This window comes from Pelodiscus sinensis, chromosome 1, assembly GCF_049634645.1.
Source record: "Pelodiscus sinensis isolate JC-2024 chromosome 1, ASM4963464v1, whole genome shotgun sequence".
NCBI classification, from domain to species: domain Eukaryota; kingdom Metazoa; phylum Chordata; order Testudines; family Trionychidae; genus Pelodiscus; species Pelodiscus sinensis.
In genome coordinates, this window is record NC_134711.1 from 122,994,179 (window position 1) to 123,020,456 (window position 26,278).

Here is a 26,278-nt window from a genome sequence, read left to right on the forward strand (position 1 = left end):
TTGTACACACAGGTGGTTTTTATTGTAGAGAAGAAAAACGTAAAGGATATGAACAGCCACTTTTAATCTTTCAGAATAAATCTTGAGGGATGCAATAGCATGAAATCAAGAGGGGACAAATGTAAGGTATGAGACCAGTACTGGGAAACTACCAGTCCACAAAAGCAGCAAATTACTGAAGAAATTTCAGTACAGTAGAATCCCAGAGTTATGGACACCTCGGGAACAGAGGTTATTGGTAACTTTGAAATGTTCATAACTCTGAACAAATCACAGTTCAGGCTCCAGATCCAGCAGCTGACACACCAGGCCAGGCTCTAGCAGTAGCTGAGCTCCCTCCTCAGTGTTGGCAGCTTCCTTGCAGGCAGCTTCTTCCCCTGGGTCACACTGAGTTTGCAAGCTTGTTACCTTCTCCACCTTTTCCCCCTGCCAGGGGTATGTGTGTGTATGTCAAACCAGTGTCCCACTCCCAGCTAGGGAAAGGGGTGGGGGAGAGCACAGCATCTCTCTCTTCCAGTGGGGGAAGCAGGAGAAGGGGTGAAAACAGCATAGACACCAGTGCTGCTCCTGCTCTGCTAGCTCCAGCTGCCTTAGGCAGGTAGCCCCAACAACTTCACCTTGTAGCCTAGCTGTAAGTGGCTGCCCCATGGGTGGGAGTGGCTCTACTTTTAAGTTGCATTACAGTGTTTGGGTTTGTTTGTTTTTAAAGTCTGCTACTGCATGATAGATTACATCTGGTTTCACACTCTGCCCAGTTTACTGGCCAGTCTGCAGCGCTGGTGTTCATTTCTTTGAGGTTCCAGTATATTACTTTTGAGATAATCTTGTCTCCTTAGCTAGTATTGTGGACTAAAATAGCCTCTAGAATTCTTATGTGCAAACTCACTCTTTCCTTTTTCTTTTTTTTGAATGACTATAATACACAGACCTGAATTCACTCACCTTTTGTTGGCACTTTGGGCAGGCCCAAACCCCTTTGGGGACAGTTTTGAGAGGAGGGTCCAAGCAGTTGAGATGATATGCTCTTGGACATGTACCACATGGTTGCAAGTTAATGCCACGCTTGCATGCTGTACAGTGTTCATCGTGGTGAATTTCATTCTAAAAGAGAAGAAAAGGGTAGGTTGGGCCAAATCAACTCTCAGTGCAGCTTTCCATGAGCAGCACTTGGAGCCACTACTTCACCAGAGAGACCAAGCAAACTATCTTTTTTCATAAACTTCCTGGCTGCTATCGAAGGAAAGCCAACAATTTTGTCCTCGTGAACAGCAAAAAAGGCAAAATTCAATGAATTGAAAGAAACAAAAAAAAAAAAAGACATAATCAAACAATCACACAGAAAGCAGTCACACACGGATGAGTCAACTAATGTTTCCAGACTGCAATGTTATAATTATGCTGCTCTATTTTTGAGAATGTGTCATTGTCACTTCCAACACACACATATCACCAGGTGCAGTTCTACTTTGAGTGGGCCAACGTCAATATGTAGATCGCTTGTACGTCAAGTCCAAAGTAAAAGCAAGCAAGCAAAAGTTTCTGGCAGGGGAAAAAAGCACAGTTTCAAGTCTTATGCACATTGCTTTGAAGAGCATCTAGGGAAACAAACTTGAATACTCTTTCTCCCACCTGCCCAGTATCAGAAATTTCCTGTAGAGGGCCCTCATTCCCCTCGTTTCTATTTCGTTAATTATTATTTTCTGATTTTAAACCATGCAGATACACTATGACAACCTTTCTCAAACAAGACTGATTAGTACTTTATCTGTAGTTCATTTTATATATTGCTAAGTCTCATTAACTAAGTTACAATGTCACACAGTAAATTGCTATGCTAATCTGGTGGCAATGTTAATTACTCTTTGTATAATTAAGTACATTTTAATAAAAGAGAGACTAATTTTTGAGCTCTCATGCTTTGTGACTCATTACATAAACCTCAATTTTCTTACTAGATTCTCAAGATGAAAAAAGTGATTTATTTAAATATATGTATTTTATAATCATTTCAGAATACCATTTTTACAAAGTTTCAGGTCAGCTTTATCTAGTATCAGATCCTGAATGCAAAATTATTTTTGTCCAAAATACCTTTCAAAAAATGTCAATATTAGAAAGTGCCATTTAAATATAATACCTTACCAGAGAGAGATTTACTCAAGTAGAACATTAAATATTTTTAGATGTTTATTGAAACCATAAAGCTAAGCTAACATTTTCTCAATTACTGGATTCTACAAAGTATTAAATTTAAACCTATAAACATGAAAGCACCAAGTTCAGTTTGTTCTGAAACTCTGCTTTAATGACTTAGGTAAACTGGAGAGATTCCAGAAATGATGGTAGAAAAGGGAAAGAAAATATTACAATTTTGTATTCCATCAAAGACTACATAATTAGCAGACAGTCAGTGGTAATATACAAATCTTGCTAAACATACCTTCCAACATGGATCCTCATTTGCTAGCACATGAAAGAAGGGCAGAGAACAAGTTAGTGGACAACACATCACGCAACGAATTTTAGTCAAGCCATGACACAAGTGATGAATTGGCAGGGGGAGTTATAGCCAGTTATTTTAACATGGACATGAGAGAGTGACACTTGAAATGGCAACAATGAACATTTTAGTACTCAGAACTGCAGGGTGTTTAGGTTTCAGGAATTATACAGCTGAAACTCTAAAAATACTGAAGATGTTAAAAACTTGCACAGTACTACAAGGTTGATGTCTATCCTAAACATCCAATGGATAGCAACTGCCCGTGCTTAACTAGATAAGAAAAAATCTTAAGGGTTTGACTTTTCCAAGGCTGAACATTCTTGCTCCTAACCAGACAAGAGCTCTTAAGTAGATGCTTACATTTTAAGTACAGGAATAGTTCCACTGACTTACAGTTAAGCATGTGTTTAAGTGCTTTTTTGACTCGTGGACAGAGTGCTGAACACCTTGCAGGATATGACATTCTATTACCATCAATTCTTTGACATCAGAATTACTCACATCCAAAATCTGTGTCATGGTCTGGCCTATTGCTGAAATGACTCTTTAATGGTTGTAGCCCAAGCCTGATGGAAGGAGGACTAGTTAGAGGTGATTGAAAAAATACATTGCATTTTTTAAGAAACTCTTTGTGGCAAAATACATTCCTTGGGGGGTTTTTTCAACCAAAAAAAAAATTGGATAATGTCTATCTGCTCTATGAATACTCTGCACAACAGGGAAGCTATAATTTCCACTGTGAGTCAAAAAACACTTGGGCAGAAAGCCCCACTAGAAACCCCTGGAATGTCTCTCCTCAGTTCCTGTCAGTCAGCTGATAGCATGGCCACTCTTTGGACTAGGGAAGGAAAGTTAGGTGGAAGCTTCTTTTTTTGTGCTAATTTTCTGATCACATATTAGATGGTGTGTGTCTATATACTGCCAGATTTTGATCTATATGCCCAAAGCTCCATCTGTTGTGCATGTACACATACACGCACACACAGCACAATGGAATGATGATTATTTAGATAAATGGGAGACATAAAAATCATTCTGATCAATAGTGGCATGGAAATGAAGAGATTTCCCCCAATAAACAAAATCTGAATAACTGACATTTCACTAAGAATATCACAAGTGCTATTATCTCCTATATTTTTTGTAAAGGACAGCTGTTTCATTGAGGTTTTTTAAAATAAATATACAATACTTTTCAAAAGTAAACAAATTATTTTTGGCTCACTTTGGTAACATAGTTAGCCTACTCTAAGTGTCCACTTGTTTCTCTTTTACGGAATTACCTAAAGTGAGAATTATTTCGAAAAGGAGGACTGAGTAATGAGCCAGGGGTGAGCTATGCAATGAAGACAATAGATTTCGAAATAACAGGCAGCTTATTCTGATGTCCCTGTAACCCTCATTCCACGAGAATGTTAAGGGACATTTCGGAATAACACTTTATTTTGAAATTTAGTGCTGTGTAGTTAATTTTGAAATAGCTTATCTCAAATAAAACGCTATTCTGAAATGGCCCTTAACCCTTGTGGGAACAAGGGTTACAGGAATGTCGGAATAAGTCACCTGTTATTTCGAAATCTATTTTGAAATAACGGGCTGCTTCAATAGATGCAGAATAGCTATTTTGGGATACTTTTGGTATCTCGAAATAGCTCCGCAGTATAGACATAGCCTAAGTAATCTAATTGTCTTCATTGCATAGCTCACCACCTTCTCCTTATTCAGTCCTTTTCCAGATAATTCTCACTTTAGTTAATGTCAGCCAGTAAGCTTTTTGGTACAGAGAGACATTGTCTATACTAGGAGTTATTTTGAAATAACTCCCCTTATTTCAAAATAAGTGGAGGAGCCACACTACCAAGCCTGTTATTTCAAAATCTGTACTCCTGCTTTTCTTGGGGAATAAGCTTATTTTAAATAGTTATTTCAGGAGTTTTTCATTTATTTATTTTGAAATAATTTCCTAGTGTAGACATGCCCAGACTGTCTTGTTGTTCTGTGTTTGTACAGTCCTTAGAACAATGGTGTCCCTCACTAGGACTCCTAGGTGTTGCCACAATACAAATATGTAACAACAACTAAGCCTGTGAGCTACCTAATGAGGACAGACAATGAAAAGGTTGTTCAGCACAGCAACAAGAATTTTAGATATTAGGAAGAATAGTTATAGGGCTTATTAAAATAACTAAAAAATAATGTAAAAGTGTCATATCTTAAAAGCAGCACTGTGACAATCATAGCACTGAAGCTTTGTCACCTGTCTAAAAATATGGATACAGAGGAAAAAAGGAAATTTACTGTGGATCTGAGAGTAACCTAGCTAATGTTGTTCTCTCTTGGCAATTGTATACTGGGAAGCATACGCAACAATTTTAAGTTGTATAAGAAGACTGAAGAAAATGTGATATCAGCAGGCTTGGAAGAAAAAAACAAAGAAGGTTACAATTTTGCATCTGTATTAAAATGGTACCTTTAATAGCACTTTTTCATACATAAAAATAAAATTTTATTGTAGAAAAAGGATAAAAGCCCCTGTCCAGTCCTACATCTAAAGAACATAGGGTTTATTTACAGTAGAATCTGTGTTGTAATAACTGCATGAAGAAAAGAAATATTCACATCTATTATAGTCTTCTCCTCCTCGTCTGCAATGTATTCAAGCCTGTCATCTTTCAGTTCTACATAATGCTCTTCCTCTTACAATGCAATTTTTATTCCCTTCCATGCTCTGCTTAATCCCCTCTCCTCAATTTTTCTCTTTCTTCCCTTTTGCCACTCTCTGTTCTGTGCCTTTTCTCATGCTGCTTCTTATGCCTTCTTCCCAAGGGCCATTACTCTTCTTTACCAAACTGCTCCTCAGTGTTGCCAATTGTTTTTATCATGAAATCTTACAAAAAGTTGGTGTTTTCCTTAAAGCCTGGCTCCTGGACTCATTAAGTACATGAGATTCTCTCTTTTTCTTTGAAAATTAAGTTTCTAGCTCTTGTAGTTACAGAAAAGCTGAAAACCACAAGATAAATGAAAAGACACTCTTATTTATTTTTAAAAATCTAATCTCATGGGTTTTGAACATGTAGGATTGTCAATACTGCCTCTTTAATATCTACTTTTCCATATACCCTCCTATTTAGGAATGACTACAACACTGATGACCTGATCCTTCCACTGATTTCCCAGGGCTTTGGAGATCAGGGTCTCTAGCCATATAACCCTTTATCTTTATCTTTTTGTTTTGCAGTGTAATCATCTATTTTCATTGCACGATCCAAGGGGCAGGGGTCTTGTATAGATTTGCACCCTGTGGTACTATAGAAGTAATTAATAACAAATACAGCTAATAAATATTTAACACCACATCATAATAGCAATGTACTCATTTCAAATGCTTACCTCTCGCTGAAAGGAACAAGGGGTTATTCAAATAATTTGATGCAAGGCGTTTCCGCTGTGAAGGGAGAGAAAAGAAACCATACTGTAATCTCAAGAGCTCTAACTCTCTTATGCTTTTCTACCCTCAGTCTCGAAGGAATTTCCTTCATGCATAATCAGTACTCAAAAAGCTAATTCTGTGACTCAGAATGTAGGCTGGTTAAGGCTCCTCAACCATATACTGCTGCATTATTTATCTTCTAGGAAGGTTTCTTTTATAGACCAACTTTATTAGATTTTATAACAAGAGGTAAATGCAAACTGACTGGGCCTCAGGCATGGTTTCTGGAATCTGTAAACAGTTCTAAAGAATCTGGCACCCAAACAACATTTATCATAAACAAATATATACTCAATTGTTACTGTGAGATAACACTTTATTTAGTGTGAACAAAGTTGGTGATGAACTTTCCACAGGAGGGGGATAGAAATCACCACATTGTGTAACAATTATCTGCATTTGATGCAAGTAAATTTTGATCACAAGCTGCACACAAAGGCCTTCGGAAAATATGTCAGAGGTCATTCCACTGTGAAAGAATTTCAAACTTATGGAGACCTGTTCGCTAGGAACTTGACAGAGAAAACCAAATAACATCCCAGATGGTAACAGCTTTTGGTCACTAGAAACCTATGTTTGTATTCTAGACAATAAAGGTCTCCTTTCACCCTAATGGCTTCCCTGAGCCATTCAGTTCCTGTGTTGTGAGATTGCAGAGTACTGTATTCCTCCAATATATGTTTACTTTCAGAAAAAAACACAGTTTTCTTTCTAATAAATGATTTATTTTGTGGTTAGTAAACTGCTCTATAATGTCACGCTCTTCAAAATACATGAATGACTGGACGCTAATGAATTTTCAGTTGACATCTGTTCCTTCAGAAAACATTCAGCCTGAAACATAGCCCTCCTTCTGTTTAAAAAAATATACTGCCCAGGGTAGAAGAATGGAATAATTTCTTAACAGGATAAACCCTACAAACATGCTTCTGGGAAGAGATTTAGCTGCAGAAACAGAAGTCCAATTTAAAACAGCAACTGCTCATTCACAATCTAGGAGATTAACAGCACAGTGAAGCACATTTTCTTGGTTCCGGCCATTGGAGAGGAGGGCAAATAAGTAGCGTAATTTATATGCAATTTCAATTTAAACAATCATGAATTAAAGATCATCCACGAGATCAGTTGTAAATTAAACTGAGCTAAAATGCCTGAAAAATGCCACAAAATACCTCTACTGACTGATCAGTAAATCAATCTGAGAAGCTAATTGATTGGAAGAAACCTGTATGTTTCCATTTTATTTGAATGACATTCCCAATGGTCAGCCTTTACTGACAACTCTTAATGAGGACAGAGCTGGTCAGCCAAAAGAGTCTCTCATTTTAATATTCTCTCTGGGTGCATCTACACAGCACCCTTACCTCGAAATAGCTTAGTTCAAAATTTGGCGCTGTCTACTCAGCGCTAAATTTTGAAATAAAGCACTATTTCGAAACGTTCCTTAACCCTCATAGAACGAAGGTTACAGGGAAGCATGTCCGTTATTTCAAAATATATTTTGAAATAACGGGCACGTTTAAAGACATGGGGAATTGCTATTTCAGGAGACTTTTGGTTTCTCGAAATAGTCCCGCTGACTAGACACAGCTTCTATGTGCTCTTCTTTACTTCATGATACGCTTTTGAGAATAAGTCTAGTGAGAACCAAGGACTAGGGTATGATAAATGTGTTTACCTTCTCTCTTCAACTCTGTACATGTTAATTTAGTTATTAAAAAATACTCCTCAGATTAGGGCTAAAAACCATGCAATATAAATTTTAAACAATTGAGGAGCAGTAAACTTCAAGCCAAATGGACCTCATATAAGACAACACAAATAAAATACAAATAAGACTGAGGTCTTCAGTGTGCTGGGCACTAATATATAGATAATCAAAAAGAGAAAGTCCCTACCTTGAAGAGCTCACAAGTGGAATGAATATGATATAGGGGGAGGGGAAAAGGAATCATTAATATTTCCCATCTGTAAAATAGGGATAACTTAGGCAGAAAGAGATTAAGCGATTTGCCAAAAGTTACAAAGCACGTCTGTAGGCAATACTGGGAATAGTACTCCGATCTCCTGAAACCCACTCCACTGCCATAAGCCACAAGACCAATCTTTCTCACAAATAAGCAATCAAGAAACTCCACATTTATATTCTGCCCACAAGTTTCCTTCTCTCAACATCAATTACATCTCCTCTACCATATTGACCAAAATAACCAGAATTCTCGAAAAGCTGATTTAGCTAAGAGTCTGCATTGTTGATAACTTGTTAAGCAAATTTTCCTTTGAGTTATAAAATACAGGAAAAATTAATAAATGTTGCTTGTATGTAAAGCTTGCCAGATACCAAAATTGCTATTTTATATGAGATTTCATTTTTTTCCATTCTGAATTAGAACTGGAACAGTAAAATTTCAAAATTTCCCTATGGAACAAAGATTCTGAAAAATTTTAATTGAAAACCATATATTTTGTTTAGATCATGTCCAATAGCCTCCTGTCAAAATGTTTCATTTTAATGTGGTTAAATGTTTCATGTTAATAATGTTGATTTATTTTGTTAATTTTTATTACATTATAATATTAAAATGTATAAAGTATTAATTTTCATGATAGAAAAGTAAAGCTACACAACAAATGAAAAACGTTTTTAACTTTTTCAAAACATTTTCCATTATCAAAATAAAATGGGAAAGTTAGTATGTACTTTCTCCCCCCTCAATAACCTTAGCTCTGAATACAAGGCTGTGAAAGCTCATTGGTCTGAATACAGTCATATTGGAATAAAAGAGAGACAAAGTTAAATGTCAAAGTTTCAGTTCTCTAGAAAATAAATGTTCTCTGCTTTTTTCACTGACAAGTATTAGACATGCAGCAGCTGTGCAAGTTTCAACATGCTGACTTTGCCACTGTTCTTCAGTCCTGACCTGGAAAGACCCTTCTCTATGGAAAAGAGAGTAATTAGGTCCCATGTTTATTTACTCTTTTTTGGGAGGGTCAATTTTAGATACTGCACTGACTTTTTATTAAGTTCCAGGAGCCATTTTTAGGGATAAATGTACAAGTGGTCATCTTTGCTATCCTCAGGAAACAGACAACCATCTTTGCTATCCTCAGGAAACAGACAATTAATTATTGCAGGCCCATGAAAAGCTCCCGGACTGGGATATGGGGGCTAAATTTGAGCCCACACATAACCCTGATAAATCACCTTAGTTCAAGTCCCTTTTGACCTCTGTTGAGACCACCAACAAGGGCTCCAGTTGGACCCAAATGATACTCTGATGTGAAATCTATTGCCTAGAAACTGAGATAAAACATATTTGTTTCCTAACCCCTCCCCCAACATCTCTCTTTTAGGTAAATCAGGTTCCTCATTGCTATGCACTACAATAAGAAGCACTTAATCCGTTATTGGCATAGAGCAGAACCGTGGTAAAAAATGAATGATAAAGTACCTCAGTTTCCAAGAGTCCGCTATAGGCTGGGTTTGCTGTGCTTCTTCTCTTTCTTTCCTGACGCTTGCTCTGGATTTCTGTAACAATGGTAAGAAACATGCATTGTGTGTTTTTTCATCCATCAGGGGAATGTAGATCTAAGTTGTTAAGCAAGATGTTCTTGCCCCAGCGCTTTGGGCACTGTGTTCAGTTTCAGATTCTACAGTATAATTGGGTTGCAGCAACACTGATATTACCTGCAGTTCAAGATCTGATATTACTAAGCCTTTTCTTATAAAATTCAAAACCCGGAAGTTTTTATTTTGTCATCCTCCAAAAATAGGCTTGCTCTGCACTAACAAATGTTATTGTTATATCAGAAATATGTTTAGAATGTACCATCACATGGCTTTCAGGATCTGTTATTACAAAAAGCATATCAAAGGTATGTCTCTTGCAAGTTGTATCAAGTAAAAATCACAGGACTATTTTGAGATCTTACTATGCATTGCTTTTGTTTCCTTCAGATTAGGATGGTGATGAACATCAGGGTCATAATAAGAGGCTAATTTTAATCTTAACTGTGGACTGACAATTTGTCTGACCATAGCATACAACAATATTACAAGTTAAATCTACACTGGCACTTTGCTGCTCTGCAACTTTCTGGCTCAGGAGTGTGAACGCCTCTGAGCATAACAAGTTACAGCACTGTAAAGCGCCTTTGAAAATGGGATCCCAGCACTGAGAAACATGCTCCTACCATTGGTAGATACTCCTCTTGTGGAGATAGTTTATACAGAGAACTCTCTCCCAGCACTCCTGCAGTGACCACACTAACTTTAAAGTGCTGCCACAGCTACACTTTAATTTTAGAAGTGCAGACAAAACCATGATCTTGTTCATAGACTGCAGTATCTTTGCTACTGGCAGTGGCAGAGATAAGGCCTTCTAAGGTCATCATAATTGAAATTCCTGAGGCACTGAGTCACAGCCCTCTTTACAAGTGGGGAAACAGGAAGAGAAGAGTTTTCCTACACCAAAAGGAAATAAGGCTACGTTTAGACTACAAAGATAAGTCAGAAAAAGGTACACAAATTTGCGTATCTTTTTCTGCTTTTCTGTCAAAAGAGGCTTTTTCGAAATTTGGAGAGTCTACACAGTGCCAAATTTCAGAAAAACCTGCTCTTTTGACACATCCCTTATTCCTCATAGAATGAGGTTTACAGGGATGGCGAAAGAGCGGGTCTGCTTTTCCGAAATTTTTTTGGAAAAGTAGACATGTTCCTTGAACACGGCATTGCTTTTCTGGGATACCTCTGTTAGTCTAGATGTAGCCTAACATTGGCAGTAAAAAGTAGCATGGCATACCTCTGTGAATACACAAAGATGTAGACAGGGTAAAATCCTAGTCCCCTTGACTTTAATTAGGCCAGGATTTCACCAAGTGTATTCACTTTATTCTTTGCAAACTGCTTGTGAAAATAGAGGAAGGTGTTTATTATCTCCATGTATTTTATAAGACACATTTTTCAAACTGACTAGTAATCTTGCATGTGCCTTTCTCAGAGCTCAGCATTTTTTTTGAAAGATGTCAGCTTGGGTACCGAAAATCACTAGTCACTTCTAGAAAACTGAGGTTTACATACATTATCTTTTCTCATAGTGCTGGTGAAAAATTCATGAGACTGAAGTCTATACATTCATAGGCAGCAGCTGTGCAAACTCTTCAATTCGATGATATCCGGACCATAAGGAGCTACTTCTAGTAGAAAGTAATTAGTTCATCCCAAATGCGTATCCACTCTGGCTTTTGCTGAGGTGTCCAACAAGTATGCTGGAAGGTTTTTGTGATATACACACTCATTCACGAGGGACTGAACTGAGAGAGTCAAGCTCAAGTCTCTCACAGGGCATGCCCAGTCACCAGATGGCAACAACTTTTTATCACTGATGCTGGATCTAGGATGCTCTCTGGTGACCCACTCTAGTGAAATGTTTGGTTCTCACCACAAGTGAGTATGTGTGTGTATTTTTTTTTTTTAAAGAAAAAGCTAAAAAGAAATATTTTTGACCAAAGGCCACTTCAGACATTTTTGAAGTGACCCTGGGCCACCCCAGAAGGCCTCACGTGGAAGGGGCGGGGCCAGGACACTTCCATGCTTCCCCACCCACAACCCCTGATTGGTCTGGGGGTGGGGAAGCACACAAAGTCCTTGCCCCCCAGAGAGAACGGTCAGCCGTTCAGAACAGCTAGCGGTTCCCTCTAGGTACCCATGCCCCTGGCGGTGGGAGGAGACTTCGCAAACTCCCCCTTGCTGCCCCCAGATCAATCAGTGCCTGGGGAAGGGAAGCATGTGAAGTCTCTAGCTCCCTGCTCCTGTCCTGCAAGGGAGCACCATGCTTAGAGTCAACCGCCAGCTGAGCAGTGCTTTAAGTGCTGAGCCCTTTGCAGGGTGGGAGAAGACTTCATGTGCTCCCCTGTTCCCAAGCCCTGATTGGCTTAGGGGTGGGGGGAAGTGTGTGAAGTCTCCTTCCACCCTGCCCCCATCCTGCAAGGAACATGTGGTGCTTAGAAGCGCCGCACCTCTCGCAGAGCAGGAGGAAACTCTGCACTATCCTCACACCCAGGCCAATCAGGGATTGAGGGTGGGGGAGCGCGCAAAGTCTCCTCCTGGCCTGCCAGGAGCATGTGGCGCTTCTAAGTGTTGTGCACTCCTTGCAGGGTGGAGGCAGGGCAGAAGGAGAGTTCACATGCTTCTTCCCACTCCCATGCCCTGATTAGCCTAGGGATGGAAGGAGCTGCAGGGCCTCCGTGGCCTGGATCAACTCGCTTGGTGGGCCAGATCTGGCCCGCAGAGCCCTTTTACCCACCCCTGCTTTAGGTGGATGTCATACATGAGTTTTGTTCCCCAGGAAAGCATCATTGCACTATCATCATCATCAATGAACATCTCTTGTAAATTAGTCTATGTATCTCATACTGACAATGATACCGAATGGCATGTACCTCTTAAAAAATCCAGCACAAGGTTCGTGTGTTCAATTTATTATTTAAACCCTCAAAAGAGGGCACATGTGACTCAGGTTGACTCTTTGCAGAGCAGTGTGATATTCCCAATGAAAGGAAATAAACTTTTTTGGTAGGTAGCTGGAAGGGTTGCTAGGCTCACACACATGTTCCTGCAGAAGTGGGTCACAGGCTTATAGTCCATAAGCTGTCTAGGGCTCTCGACCACAAAATAAATCAATAAAAAAGGAAAAAAGATATTAAAGTTTTTAATGACCGAGTCTAATATGCTTTATGTTTTTAATGGCCAATGATGCCTGACAAACAGCAATGCCTGATAACAGTAAACATGACAGAGGACTGAAATAATAAAATCTCAGGAGTGTGAAATCTGTGAAGTACTTTTCTTTGGCAGTTGTAATCACCCCTAGTTGTGAACAAATACCTCTGCATAGTAAATGGTTTTATATGGAGCCATTTATTTAGAAGTAGCAGTAGCATTAAGTAAATTTGTCTGAAGGGACTGATTTTGTAGGATTAGAACAATATGGAGATTCAAAAAGTAAGTCTTTGCATTTACAGTATAAAAGAGAAAAATGAGTGCTACCTGGGATTTTCAACATAGTGATATTGAATTAGCTTGCACTGTCTACTAATTTAAATGAAAGCAAAGGGCAGCAGAATTATTCAAAATTATGCTACTCATATCATAAATGTAATTTGCACTTTATCATATTTTCAGATTCTTCCCTATTTTCCTCAAATATAAAAGAGAACATGAATAATCTCTAACTAAGACTTGCAATAATCATTTGTACTTTTTGAATGATAAAAGATTTGCAAAAAATACTCTCAATTTCCATTAAAATCTATTCCATTAAGGATTAGGAAAGCTGATGTCTTAAACTTTCTTTAAACTGCTTTCAAATGTTCAGGACACTAGATAATTTTCTAAAATGTAAATATAAAGAGAAAAGTCTCTCTGGAAAAATGAGAAAACATACTGCATATCTCCCTGAGGATACACAGCAGGGCTTATCTCAAAATAAGCTACACAAACTGGGCTATTTCAATTGCATAGCTTATTTTGAAATAGCTTATTTCAAAATTGAGAGCATCTACACAGCACTTATTTCAACATAGAGCACTCTTCCTCCAACTTCCCTTACTGCTCATACAATGAAGGTTACAGGAGTCGGATTATGAAGTCCTCCATCTTGACAGTATTTCAACATTATTTTGAAATAACGGTCTGCTGTATAGATGCAGACTAAATTATTTCAAAATAACGCTAGTTATTTTGAAATAATGTTGCTGTGTAGACGTACCTTTTGAGAGGGGAATCGAACTACAACATTCCCGTTTCTTCGAAATAACAAGAGGAGTATCCACACTACCAAGCCCGTTATTTTTTAAATAACAGGCTGGTTATTTTGAAATAATAACTTCTGCTTTCTATGAGGAATAACCCTTATTTCAAAATAGTTCTTTCAAAACAGTGGTAATCTGGATGCTCCATTGCTGCTATTTCCAAATAACTACTCCCCAGAGTCACTCAAAGTAATTACTCCCCAGTGCTTCCCGAGGCTCTATGTCGAGGTAGCATGCCCACATTAAGGGAGCCTGCCTAGGACTAATTTTGAGGCTTCCCTGTAGCATGGACATGCTAATTCAAAATAGTTATTTTGGGAGTTATTATTTCAAAATAAGTTATTTCAAAATAATTTCCTAGTGTAGACATGCTCTAAGAGCTTGCTCCCACAGTGGGGTAATGCTCTCTACAAGTGTGTGATTAATGCACTAACATGTGCATTAATTGGCTTGTGCAAACCCTGTTGGTGTGCATTAAATTCCCTAGTATGCTTTGTAGTGCTGTTTTAAACAGTACTACAATAAAGCCCTCTGGAAAACCTCTAGTACACACCAGCAGGGCTACATGGACCAGTTAATGCATAACACATTAGGGTGTGTTTTAGAAATTACACCCTCTTTCTCTCCTCCCAGATGGCACATGGGCTATGTCTAGACTGCAAGCCTCTTTCGAAAGAGGCTTTTTCTAAAGATACTTTCGAAAAAGCCTCTTTCGAAAAAGAGCGTCTAGACTGCAAGCAGAACTTTCGAAAAAGCAAGCCGCTTTTTCGAAAGAGAGCACCCAGGCAGTCTGGATGCTCTCTTTCGAAAAACCCCTGTTTGCATTCAAGAACGCCTTTTTTTGAAAGAGCACTTTCGAAAAAAGGCGTTCTTCCTCGTGAAATTAGGTTTACCGCCGTCGAAAGAAAAGCCGTGTTCTTTCAATTTAATTTTGAAAGAACGCGGCTGCAGTCTAGACGCAGGTGAAGTTTTTTCGAAAAAAGGTTACTTTTTTCGAAAAACCCCCTGAGTCTGGACACAGCCATAATGTGAATGTGTAGGCAAGCCTTAAGTTTAGTTGTATGCTGAAAGTTAGACATATGCTTACATATCTTCTTGAATGGAAGCTATGCATAAGCTCCAGTGACTATAATGGAACTATATCAATTTATACCCACTCACTGAAATTAGTAACTAATGTTTGGATGTCTTCCCCTTGCTGGCAAAACAAACAACAACAACAACAAAACAACTGTTTCACACCTGAAATGTGCAAATCAGGCCACTTTCCCCTCAATGTGCACTTTCACAAAAACGTGCCAAGAGAAAGAGGTGCAAATCTATTAATTCTTGCAGTTTATTTTTGAAAATTGCAAGAGAAGGTCAACAGCATCTCAGTATCTGGCTGCTGCACAGAATTAATGTGTTTGTTTTATATTGTACACAAGAACCTGGAAAATATGATGGCAGCTTTTCTATGTGGAATCCACCACTGCAAATTAGCTCACATTTTTAATAATATTTTAATAGTTAGCATATGGAAAATCAACCTGAGTAAAGATTTTTTCCCAACCACAACAAAACAAAATCTTAAATTTCATTTCAATGCCCTGTACATTGATCCATGGGACTACCAAAGTGGCAGAACCCATAAGGATCAAACAAACACTGAAAGATGATGATGGTCCTGATTACCTACTTATGCCATCTTTCCAGGTGGGCAGGGCTTGAACTACAACCCTGGGGTACCCAGGTGAATGCCCTAACTCCTAGGCCACATGAAAACCCACCCACTGCCCTAACTTCAGGGAAGAAATGTGCCTACAGTGGGGACAGGGATAAGGAAGTGAATCAATTGGGCCGTGTCCAGACTCAGGGGTTTTTTCGGGAAAAGTAGCCTTTTCCCGAAAAAACTTCCCCTGCGTCCAGACTCAAGCTGCGTTCTTTCGAAATTATTTCGAAAGAACGCGGCTTTTCTTTCGATGGCGGTAAACCTCGTTTCACGAGGAAGAACGCCTTCTTTCGAAAGTTCCTCTTTCGAAAGAAGGCGTTCTTCAATGTAAAGAGGCCGTCTTCGAAAGAGAGCATCCAGACTCGCTGGGTGCTCTCTTTCGAAAAAGCGGATTTCTCTTTCGAAAGATCCGCCTGCAGTCTAGACGTGATCTTTTGAAAGAGCCTCTTTCGAAAGAAGCCTGCAGTCTAGACATAGCCCTGGTGTTGTGATTCACCATCCAGATCTTAGCTGGTCACAGCTTTGATGGAATTTAGTTTTTCTATCCTAGGATGGTCATAACGGTTCTCAAGGAGCTATCTACCAGATGGGACCACTTCAGAAAGGGACATTCTAGCCAGACACCCTCCGGACCTATTATACCCCGTATCCCAGCTCAGGAGCCAATTTCTGCTCCCCCAGGATGCATGCAAGGAGCTAAGCAACAGGCAGAGGTTCTGACTCATTCTTGTTAGGATGAGAAGCACAGCTGAGTATTGGTAAAATTTTACCAAACTCTTCAGCTTTCTGTAGAAGATTCCTTATTGATTCTTATGATCTGCAGCACAGTATGGAGAACTGGAGAGATTACAGATTAAAGTGTAACTGTAAAACAATATATGAATACTTACCTTCCAAGTGTTCTGTTGTAACTAGGCCTAATGCTACCATAAAGGCAATTTTCTAGGGAAAAAATAAAAAAGTTTAGTTTTGCATCTTATGCTATCTACTGGGAGAAAAATGTCATCTTAACTGCAAAAACTCCTTTTATTTATGTTATTAAAAAAGCAGAATTTTCTAAATATATAAACAATGTGAATTCAACTGAAGATTTGCTTCAATTACATGTCAACAGATATATCTACATACATGATTATACGAACGTTGCTAATACACCAAAATCCAGTGATACAAAAATAAGAAGTGACAGAATGATCAAAACTCCACACTGATAATCTTATTTTTGTTAGAAACTTTCCAGAGATGTGTTTAGTTCATTATTATTAGTGTTAGACATGGTATAAATTGAAGAGGCCAATGATTCTCTTAATAAGCTTTTACACAACTATGTATATATTCTACTACTTAGCAAGAAAACCATTACTAAAAGCTATAAGGTGCATGCTTTCTCATTACCATTCAATCTCTGCCCCTCCCGAACACTGTAGAAAGACTCTCATACATCTAAATTAGTCTAACCTCTGGACTACAAAGTAGAGTTACTGCTGCAGAAATAATATTTAATTAAAGTGTATCAGCTTCAACAGGCACACTCAAGGGTCCCCTCCCCAGCCTCTATCACCATAACTAGCTGTATAAGCCAGGTATGTACATTAGCACATTATGCACAGTCCTCTTTTCCCACACCCTTTTCAGGGAGCAAAGAGGGGATTTGACCCAGCAGCTCCCCATACCCACCAAAGAAGCCCCACCACTGGCCTAGAATGGAAACCTCATACACCATGGGGGAAATTCAGATGGTACGAATGGCCAGACTTGGTGAGACTAATGATCCTGCCAGCTCAGTTGCCTATCTTCCAAAAGTGGCTGATGCCAGATGCTTCAAAGGCAGTGGACAGAAGATGGCAATTATCAAGTGATCCATTCTGTGAGGGCCACTCCGAACAATCTGAGATTCAGGGGTGCCTGGAGCATGGGACTATGTCCCTGACCATCTTGGTTAACAACCCTCCAGGCAATTGCTCACTTTTTTATTGAATCCACTTACAGGTTGGCCTTCACGATGTTGACTAGCAAGAAGAGCCATATGCTGACTGTGCCTTGCAGGAAGACACCCCACCTTTGGTTTGGTTTAAATCTTCCTATTCATGTCTTTGGGTCACCCTGACTTTGTGTTATGTGATGGGTGAATAACCGTTCTTATTCACTTTCTTCACTGTTTACAGAGCTCTAGCATATCCCGCCTTGGTAATGGTTTCCCATGCTGAAATGGGAGCTGAGCACCCCTTTCCCTGCAGTCACAAGTGAGGCCCCCTAACCACCAGGCTAAAGGTCCTTCCTCCTCTCGCCTCAGTTGTTTGGTGGCTCATTCAAAGATACCTCACAAGAAATGATTTTGACACCTAAGTGGTTCCTGGCTGGGGATACCATGGTCAGTATCTGGGAGGGGCGGAGGCTGGTTCAGTTTCCTTCTCCCTTCCTGAGAAAATATTTGAATAGGGCTCTGCATTCTCTCATGTGTGAGTCCCAGTCAGGGACATAAGGGATAGATTAAGGTGGGTTGTGCCTTGTAGCTTTTTGAGGCTGTGTCATTAGTAGCAATTAGGCAAGATCTAATTGCTGGATTTGTTTGTAATCCAGTAATCTGAGTGCATACCCAGCTGTGCAGGTGATGTAAATTCAATTCCTTCCTCAGCTTCCTGAGAAGAGATTTGAGCAGTTACCTCTGAAGTGAATGTCTAGCTGCTGGATTAAGAAGTGGTCTCTCTTGGGTGGCCCTGCTGCAGTTGTTTCACCTTCATTCCATATTCATGGGGGATCATAAGGCTAGCAAGCAGCCCTGTGGAGCCTAACACTTTGGGTGTGTGCTTAGCATATGTTAGCGTGGGGTTCAAATCCCACTTGAGACATGTTGAGATGGGGTCTCAACCTTCACCTCTTACCTCACAAGTGAATGAATGGCCTAAGTGCTGGGCTAAGTGCTATTCTAACCTGGGGCCTCCCTTACTTTTTTTCTGCTAAAATGTCTCCACTTTCAGTACATGCTCTGTGTAGTTTACTGGTTGGATATTAATCCAGCAGGTGGGAGGTTGGGATTCACATTCCCTTCTTGCCTGTTGATCTCTTACCTCTCAAGTGACTGTCCTAAGACCCGGAGAGATATTCCAATGTCTGGCTCTCGGTGTTTCCTTTTGAGAATGGGCCATTAAATAATTAGTCACTGAGCCGCAACCCCCCAGTTAGTCTCCCTAAAGTCTCTGAACAGTGAATGTTCACATCCCCTTTATGCTCCCTGAGAAGCGATTTGAAAGTTGATCTCTTACTTCTCAAGTGAATGGCCTAAATGCTGGCCTAGCAAGCAGGTGGTGAGAGGTGGCAGCTCCTTTAACCTCTTCTGCTCACAGCTGGCCACATTCAGTAAATATGAAATGAGAATTGAGCCACTTAACTGTTGTGACTCCCTCTGTAGTCCTGCAGGGTGCTGGGAACCTGCCCCAGAGGCAAGGAGGTGCTGGTTCAAATCCCCTTTCTGCTTGTTGAAAAATGAATGGCAGTGTGATCTAGTACCTTCAAGTGTTCCACTTTAACTATACATTTTGAAGAATTTATTTAAAAAAACGATGTCTGAAGATCCAAGCATTTAAGGCTAAAGCTGAATACTCAGATTGTGCATCTAAATATCTATGCGAGGATTTTTTAGAGATGATTTTATAATCTTCAGCAACAAGCTAATGAAATATTTAAAGCAAATTTTAAACTAAAATCCTGTAGATATAGCAGTACACAACTAGTTTTGTCAGTAAATTCAGGTTTGGTACATGCCTGTTAAAAGGTTTCATTACCGCGTAATGACACTTTCACAGGTTCAATGCTAATAGGAAGTCTTTTCACTTTTAAGTTAACAGATCCACTGGGGTGGGGGGAAGAGACACCAGTCTGCAAGCAACAACAGCCAGTTATGGGAGCCTTCAGGAATGATCAGAACAGGGATAGGCAGAGGGGGAGGGGTTGTGCACTAAGACTCGGGCTATGTCTAGACTATGGAGTTTTTCTGGGATACCACTAGTGGTATCCCAGAAAAACTTGGCCACATCCATGGAATGCGTCTGCTCTTTGGACATTTTTTGCAGAAGAGCAGATGCACTCTTTTGGAAGCCCTGTCTTCCTCATTTCATGAGGAAGAAGGGCTCTTCCAAAAGAGGTTTTTCTGAAATTTGGCCCAGTATAGATGGGCCAAATTTCGGAAAAGCCTTTTTTGAAAAAATGATCGCAAAAAGGTACACAATTGCAGCACACAATTTGCGCACCTTTTTCCAATTAAAAAGCGGCAGTCTAGACGTAGCCTCAGGAAAAGCATTGCCTCTGCTTGCCTCTTATACCCGGCTGCCCATGAGGGAATAGCAGTCTGACCAGAAAGCTCAGCCTCAGGACACAAGAGGCTCCTTAACAGCAATGCACATGAAGTGCAATGGCACCATAGGCAGGAGCAATTAAGTGTTAAACTGACTTCAAAAGAAATGTTTAGTTTCATTTTGTTTTAATCAAAAGCATCAAAATAAAACATTTAGACATTTCCTAAACAAAAATTTAATTTTTCACACTGTGAAAAATGTTGACATTTCAACTTTTTGTTCCAATTTGGGATGAAAACAAAGCTGAAATGCCAGAATTTCCAATGTGATCAGAATTTTGATTTTCAGAGCTAGTAAGCGTTATTATTTTCATTTTACATGTAAAAATATTATAACTGAGGGGGCACAAAGGGCAGATCTGGGTTCTTATATCCTTCTTTTCCCTTTTAAAATCCTTCATCAGAAAGGTGAAGTGAGATGCCCAAAACCACACTGAGCTAGGATTAAAATTGGGGAAGCTCTCAACCCCATATTCATTCTGCCATGGCACTTAGTCTGCTTAAAGTTCAGCTCTTGCCATAGATAAAAATGGAATTTCAGCATTGGCATGAAGGATGATAGGATTAAATTGTCTCTGGCTACTGTGGTGATGGCAGTTATATAACCCACTGATAGATTTGCATGACAAATCTTAGCTCTGATATTCTGCTCTCCCTACATGTATGAAACACCAACTGGTACCAGTGGGGGTCCTGCACATGAAGGAAAAGCAGAATATTTTATCTGAGCTCCACTATGAAGATCTGAGTGAGGAATTTTGTAAACAGATTTGAATTACATGCAGCACCTGATGAGACAAGCTGGGAGTTAATTTTATAGCATGATAAACCTCACCTTTAGTGAGCCAATAGACTTTTTAATTTCAGGCTCAGAAATTCAGAACAGTCAATATTTGATTAAATTCCCATAGCAGAGCCACAAATGAATATTGTATTACTTGAAAATTAATTTTTGAGGGGGGACTCAATCTCTTGAATCTAAAATTAAATTGATATTGGAACCCCAGCTAAATATTTCCACTTTTATTGTGAAAAATATTTTAATAAAATTCTCACAGAATTAATGATGGTAAGTTATTTAACATATGCACAGTATTCATTAAATGGACCTGATAGTTACTATTAAGGATAGAGGATTTAGGCCTTTATAAATGTCTGCAAGACAATTTCTTTTTTAAAAATCTAGTAGAAGATAAATTTCTTTAACGTGTATTATTTTAATGGTATATGTATTTTTATGGGCTTCGCTTTTTCATAATGATATGCTCCACTGAATTTCACTTAAAACACTTCTTCTAACACTATGTACTCTTCCAAAAATTTGAGGAACTATAATGGAAATTGCTAATTCTCACTGCACTAATCCATAAAACTGATAATTCAGTCTGTCCAGATTCTCATTTCATACTTATCTGCATAGTATATCAGACCCTTAAATAAGTTTAAAACTGAAGCATCCATCTTGCTATTCCTTTCCTTTGTAGATAGCAGTAAACTGTTTTGACTGTAATAGTTTCTTTTAACTGTGGGAAAAAAAACATTGCAAAAGAGCTACACTGAGCAAATAAAAAATTATTTTATTTAAAAAAACCAAGGAAATTGATTCTGCTAAGAATTTCAAAATTGTGAAGGTTTTCCCATTTTCCAGGATTCACAGAGAACATTCTTGGAAACATTTTCTGTGACTTTTAATTACAATTGTAATTGAAATGATCAACTGTTTTCATTTACCAGGAACTGTGTTTTCAATAGCCAACATTTTTCCAGAATATTTTTAATACAAATCTTATTTTTTATTAAAATGTTGATAAAAATGTTGATTTTTTAAAAATGAGGTTTACAGGACCTTTTGAAAAAGCACTCCGTTTTCAAAAGAACTGCGTCTAGACTGCAGTTTCAATTTTGAAATAATGCTTTTTCAAAAGAGCGCCATTACGTGATTATGCAAATGAAGCACAGGATATTTAAATCCCGGCTTCATTTGCACTTTCAAAGTGCTTCATTTACATCCCTTTGCCAACAGAGGGATGTAGACTACACGTAGCCCAAGTGTTCTACTGTATATTTAACAGTATGCTATGCAATCTTATAATTAAAACTGCATTTATTAAAATCCATTAAAGTGCAATATCTTTCTTTTTCTATTGAATGTGTTCACTTATTTGTAACATTTACCAATCCACAAGGAGGTTCCTGGCCATTTCAAGGAATTAGCAAGGTTCTATTTTATTTACTGCATTTTAATAGTGAATTCCAATCTTTTATCATTGACATTTATTTCCAGAATTTTTATTAAAGCTCCTACTTATGTTTTGTGCTTTTAACATAAATAAAGGAGCAAGGAGGAAATGTCTACATTCTGAATAAAAAAATGCACATTTCAAATAATCTTACCTTCTGAATTCTGTACTACCAGATACTGACATGTTTTTAGAATGTGCAGTACATCTTTCCACATAGTTTAATAAGGATTTTTACAAAGCCATTTCATGTTGTAATTACATGTTCCATTTATGTCATTACACATATTTACACTAATTATGCAGTTAGTTCTAATTATACTAATTGCATAAATGCATGATAATCAACTAAAGTTTACTTTCAAAGAACAAAAGAAATTAACTCTAAACCTACACGCTGAGCCTTATGCTATGAAATATATCTATAAAATAAAGGAAATTCCCAGATAAGCCTCCACAGTCCTACACTGAAAAGTGTGGTTGAAGGTGCTTCCTACTTTGATATTCTTGTCTAAATAAATGAAGGGTTCAAAAGCCACAGTGCTCACAGATTAGGGATGTTAAAGACTAGTCCACTAGTTGATTCCACCCCCCCTCCTTTGCTGCCTCTATCTGATACAGGCAGCAAAGCAGGAGGAGAAGGGGTACTTCAAAGTGGTAGCGCTGTACAGCGCTGCTGCTTTGAAATCCCAAGGACGTGTTTCAAAGGGGAGCTGCCAAGGAGCCTAATGTCAGCTGGGGACTGACCCCAGGTTCTGGGGAAATGCCACGTGGAACCCTAGTCAGCAGAACCCTGGTTCTGCTGCCACGCAAAGACCAAGAACACATGAGAAGTCCCCAGTTCACCCTTGGCTCCACGGCACGAGGCTTCATTTCAAAGCTGATCCCAGGCTCCTGCGCAGCACTTCACCAGAACCCAGGGTTAGCTGGGGACTCCCCAGCTGATCCCAGGTTCTGCTGAAATGCTGCTGAGAGCCCAGGATCAGCTGGGGAGTACCTCGCTGACCCCGGGCTCTACGGCAGCTGCCCCTTTGAAACTCCAGAGGCTATTTCATCGACTACTTGACTAGTCAATTAACGGCAATTTAACATCCCTATCACAGACCAGGACAGTAATTTCATAGGATAATTAAGGCCATATTTATACTAATGCTTATATCAACAAAACTTTTGTCACACACAAGTGAGTGACATAAGTTTTGCTGGCATAAGTATTCATGTGCACTGCTCCCCTTCCCTTCATCCCTTTCCTATGGCAGTGTCCTCTTTCTGGGAACCCGACATATGGTAACATATACAGTAACTGTCAGTGGCCTCTACGTTTTGCCTGCTTCAGTTTCTTCACATTCTTGCAACTTTTTTAGAAGCTCTAACCCCTCATTGTCTCCAGCAGGCCCTTGATATTTGCATGGAGAAAACCCTGTTGCTAGAGAGCCTTTTCTTTTTCAGTTTTGCCAAATTATAAATTTTAAAAATCACCATTTCCTTTCTTTTACTTGCTTTCCTCAGAAATTTGGGCAGCCTGCCAAAATAATTGACGATGAGCACTCTGAGTCAGACGCATGTCCATTTAGAAGCACCACTTAACTCCTGCTACAACACCTGGGGAGCTGCCAGAGCAGTGGGGCAGAACCAAACAAAACATTGTTTTGTCTCCTACCACACTAATTCTTGCACATAGCCTGTACCTCCCATCGTATCCCTCTCTGGGAGTATCACTTGAACTGAGAAAAACTCCAATTTCCAAGGGGAATTTTAAGGAAAAGCTGGAGTAGATCCCCTGGTAGCATACTCAGATTCAGCAGCTAATCCCACTCTCCGGAGCATCACATGGAACACAAGCCAAGAGTCATACTATTGACCCAACATATGGTGCCATCATCCCTCCTTTAGAATATCAGCCTTCGCCTGCTGCCAGCTGATGTAGTTCTGTAACTTATGGTAGTGATCTGTATTGCAATTTTGAAGATTAAAACTCTGATGATGCTGCATGGTGAGGGCTTTGAAAATTGTATATAACAAATTTGGTCTTGATCTTTTTAATTAAAAAAAGTAGTAATTTGTGTAGATAATCACCTATGTTACATAGGTGCAAAACCAATCACTTGAAAGTCAAAGAATACCAATTTATGGTTATCCACAGGGATTCCACTCTTGGTAACTGAAACAGGTGTACATTTTGCTTATAGATAGTAGGAATTCTACTTAAAGATTATAGGCCAGCCCTACCGAATCAGACATTGGATCTAGGAGCCCCTTCTAAAGAGCAGTGTCTTTTAAATTAAGCTCCATTTAACTTACCTATAAACTTCAGAAACATGGGCAATTTTTAAACAGGTTGGAATGTGCTATGCAGTTGGATCTAACTTGGTTAACACATAGTATGTCTTTATACATTTGGGGGCTCACTTAGATTATCTAAGAGGCTACAGATTGACCCTTAATCCTCTCTGCCACAAACGGAGGCCACAAAAAGTCTAGGTGTGTTAAGAAAATAAGAACGGCCATACTGGGTCAGACCAACAGTCCATCTAGCCCAGTATCCTGTCTGCTGACTATGGTCCATAGCAGATGCCCCAGAGGGAGGTATCACAACAGGTAATCCTCATGTGATCCCTCTCCTGTCACCCATTTCCAGACAAAATGGGTGTTTGTGAATTATTTTCTCCCGTCAGTGTAAAAAAACCCCATAATCCTTACTATAGCAACTGTGTGAAGTTGCTGAGGTAGAATGAGGCTGGAGGAAGAAAACAAGAAGATGAATAAATGATTCATATGGATCATCTGGGATGAGGCCTGAATGTGGCTCTATCTTTATTTAATATTGTATAAAGGGGATCCAGACATGGGGGAACTGAATCTACTTTAACCTTAAAGCTAATGTAATGGCCACTAAAAAGCACTCATCATAGATAAGTGGCAAGGTTGCTAAAGAAGGAACTCATCACCCTGCTTGATGTCCTAAGAGGGAGGGGAAAACGAATAAAGGCCCTTAGGAGGGTGATGTACTGATCTTCCTGCCAGAGCTAAATAAAAGGCCAGATTGTTTCAGGACTAGTAAATGATCCAATATTGCTGATCTAAGCGATGTCAAGGAAGAAAATGAACACTGAGATGCCCACATAGAAATCCTCATCTATTTAGCTCTTTCAAGTTAGATTTGTGGAGTGTTTACCACTTTGGAGAAGAATTTGGTGCTCTTCAGCTGAACAAATGCTTTCAGGGGACATCATCAAGCCAGCATACAGGATACATTCAAATGTAACAAACTTGGATTCAAGTGTAGGATTTGACATTGTTCTGCTGGGCATAGCAGCTAAGGTGATGTGGGGAAGGGAAGAACTCTGTTGCAAAGTTCATCAGATCCAAATACCAGAACTGGGAAATGACCTATTGTAATGGAAAAACCACTTCATGTGTTTATTTAGACCTTGGTTCAAGGTGTTAAATTTGCATTATGAATTGCAGCTCAACAGTTTCTCTCTGCAGTCTGTTTTTGAAGTTTTTCTGTCTGAGAATGGCAACTTGGAAGTCTGAAACAGTGTGCCGAGGGAGGTTAAATTGTTCCCCCACTGGCTTTTGGATGTTGCCCCTTTTTAATCTCTGATTTGCGTCCATTTATTTTTTTGCGCAAAACAGTCTAGTTTGCCTGATGTACGTGGCAGAAGGGCATTGTTGGCACATAATGCCATATATTACATTAGTAGGTGTTCGTGTAATGAGCCTTTGATTATATAAGTAATTAGATTCTGTTATGGGTTCAGTAGAGTTGATGTGTGGACATAGTTGGCACAGTTTGTTGCAGGGATAGGTTCCTGGATTAATGTTTCTGTTATGGGGTATGAAGTCGGTGGTGAGTATTTGCCTCAGGTTGAGGGGCTGTCTGTAGGTGAGGACTGGCCTATCTCTCAAGGTTTGTGAGAATGAAGGATCGCCCTCTATGATAGGTTGTAGATCCTTGATGATGTGTAAGAGATGTTTTAGCTGTAGGCTTTTTTTTGGATCTTGTCCTGTAGTAAGTGACTTCTGGGTATTCGCCTGGCTTTATCAATTTGTTTCTTCACTTCTTGAGGTGGGTATTATAGTTTTAAGAATGCTTGATAGAGGTCCTATGAGTGTGTCTGAGGGATTGGAGCAAATATAGTTGTATCTTAAGGCTTGGCTGTGGATA

At 39.2% G+C, this 26,278-nt stretch overlaps 1 protein-coding gene and 1 long non-coding RNA gene across 7 annotated transcripts in view; one reads left to right on the plus strand and one right to left on the minus strand.

The window, feature by feature from the left end:
• PHF21B (PHD finger protein 21B) overlaps positions 1-26,278 on the minus strand; it is a 231,064-nt gene that overhangs the window by 6,124 nt on the left and 198,662 nt on the right. For all 6 annotated transcript variants that reach the window (XR_012896208.1, XM_075899842.1, XM_075899836.1 and 3 more), the window contains 5 exons: positions 16,407-16,458; positions 9,446-9,522; positions 5,894-5,948; positions 2,441-2,463; positions 943-1,101 (listed from right to left, as the gene is read on the minus strand). Coding sequence is in view for 5 of the 6 variants with exons in the window: in XM_075899842.1 (XP_075755957.1) it covers positions 943-1,101; positions 2,441-2,463; positions 5,894-5,948; positions 9,446-9,522; positions 16,407-16,458 (366 nt within the window). In the remaining variant the exon portion in view is untranslated. The remainder of the gene's footprint in view (positions 1-942; positions 1,102-2,440; positions 2,464-5,893; positions 5,949-9,445; positions 9,523-16,406; positions 16,459-26,278) is intronic.
• Positions 8,766-26,278, plus strand: part of LOC142818640 (uncharacterized) — a 55,490-nt gene continuing 37,977 nt past the window's right edge. Inside the window, exon 1 of the long non-coding RNA XR_012896211.1 lies at positions 8,766-9,533. This is a non-coding gene — a long non-coding RNA (uncharacterized LOC142818640). The remainder of the gene's footprint in view (positions 9,534-26,278) is intronic.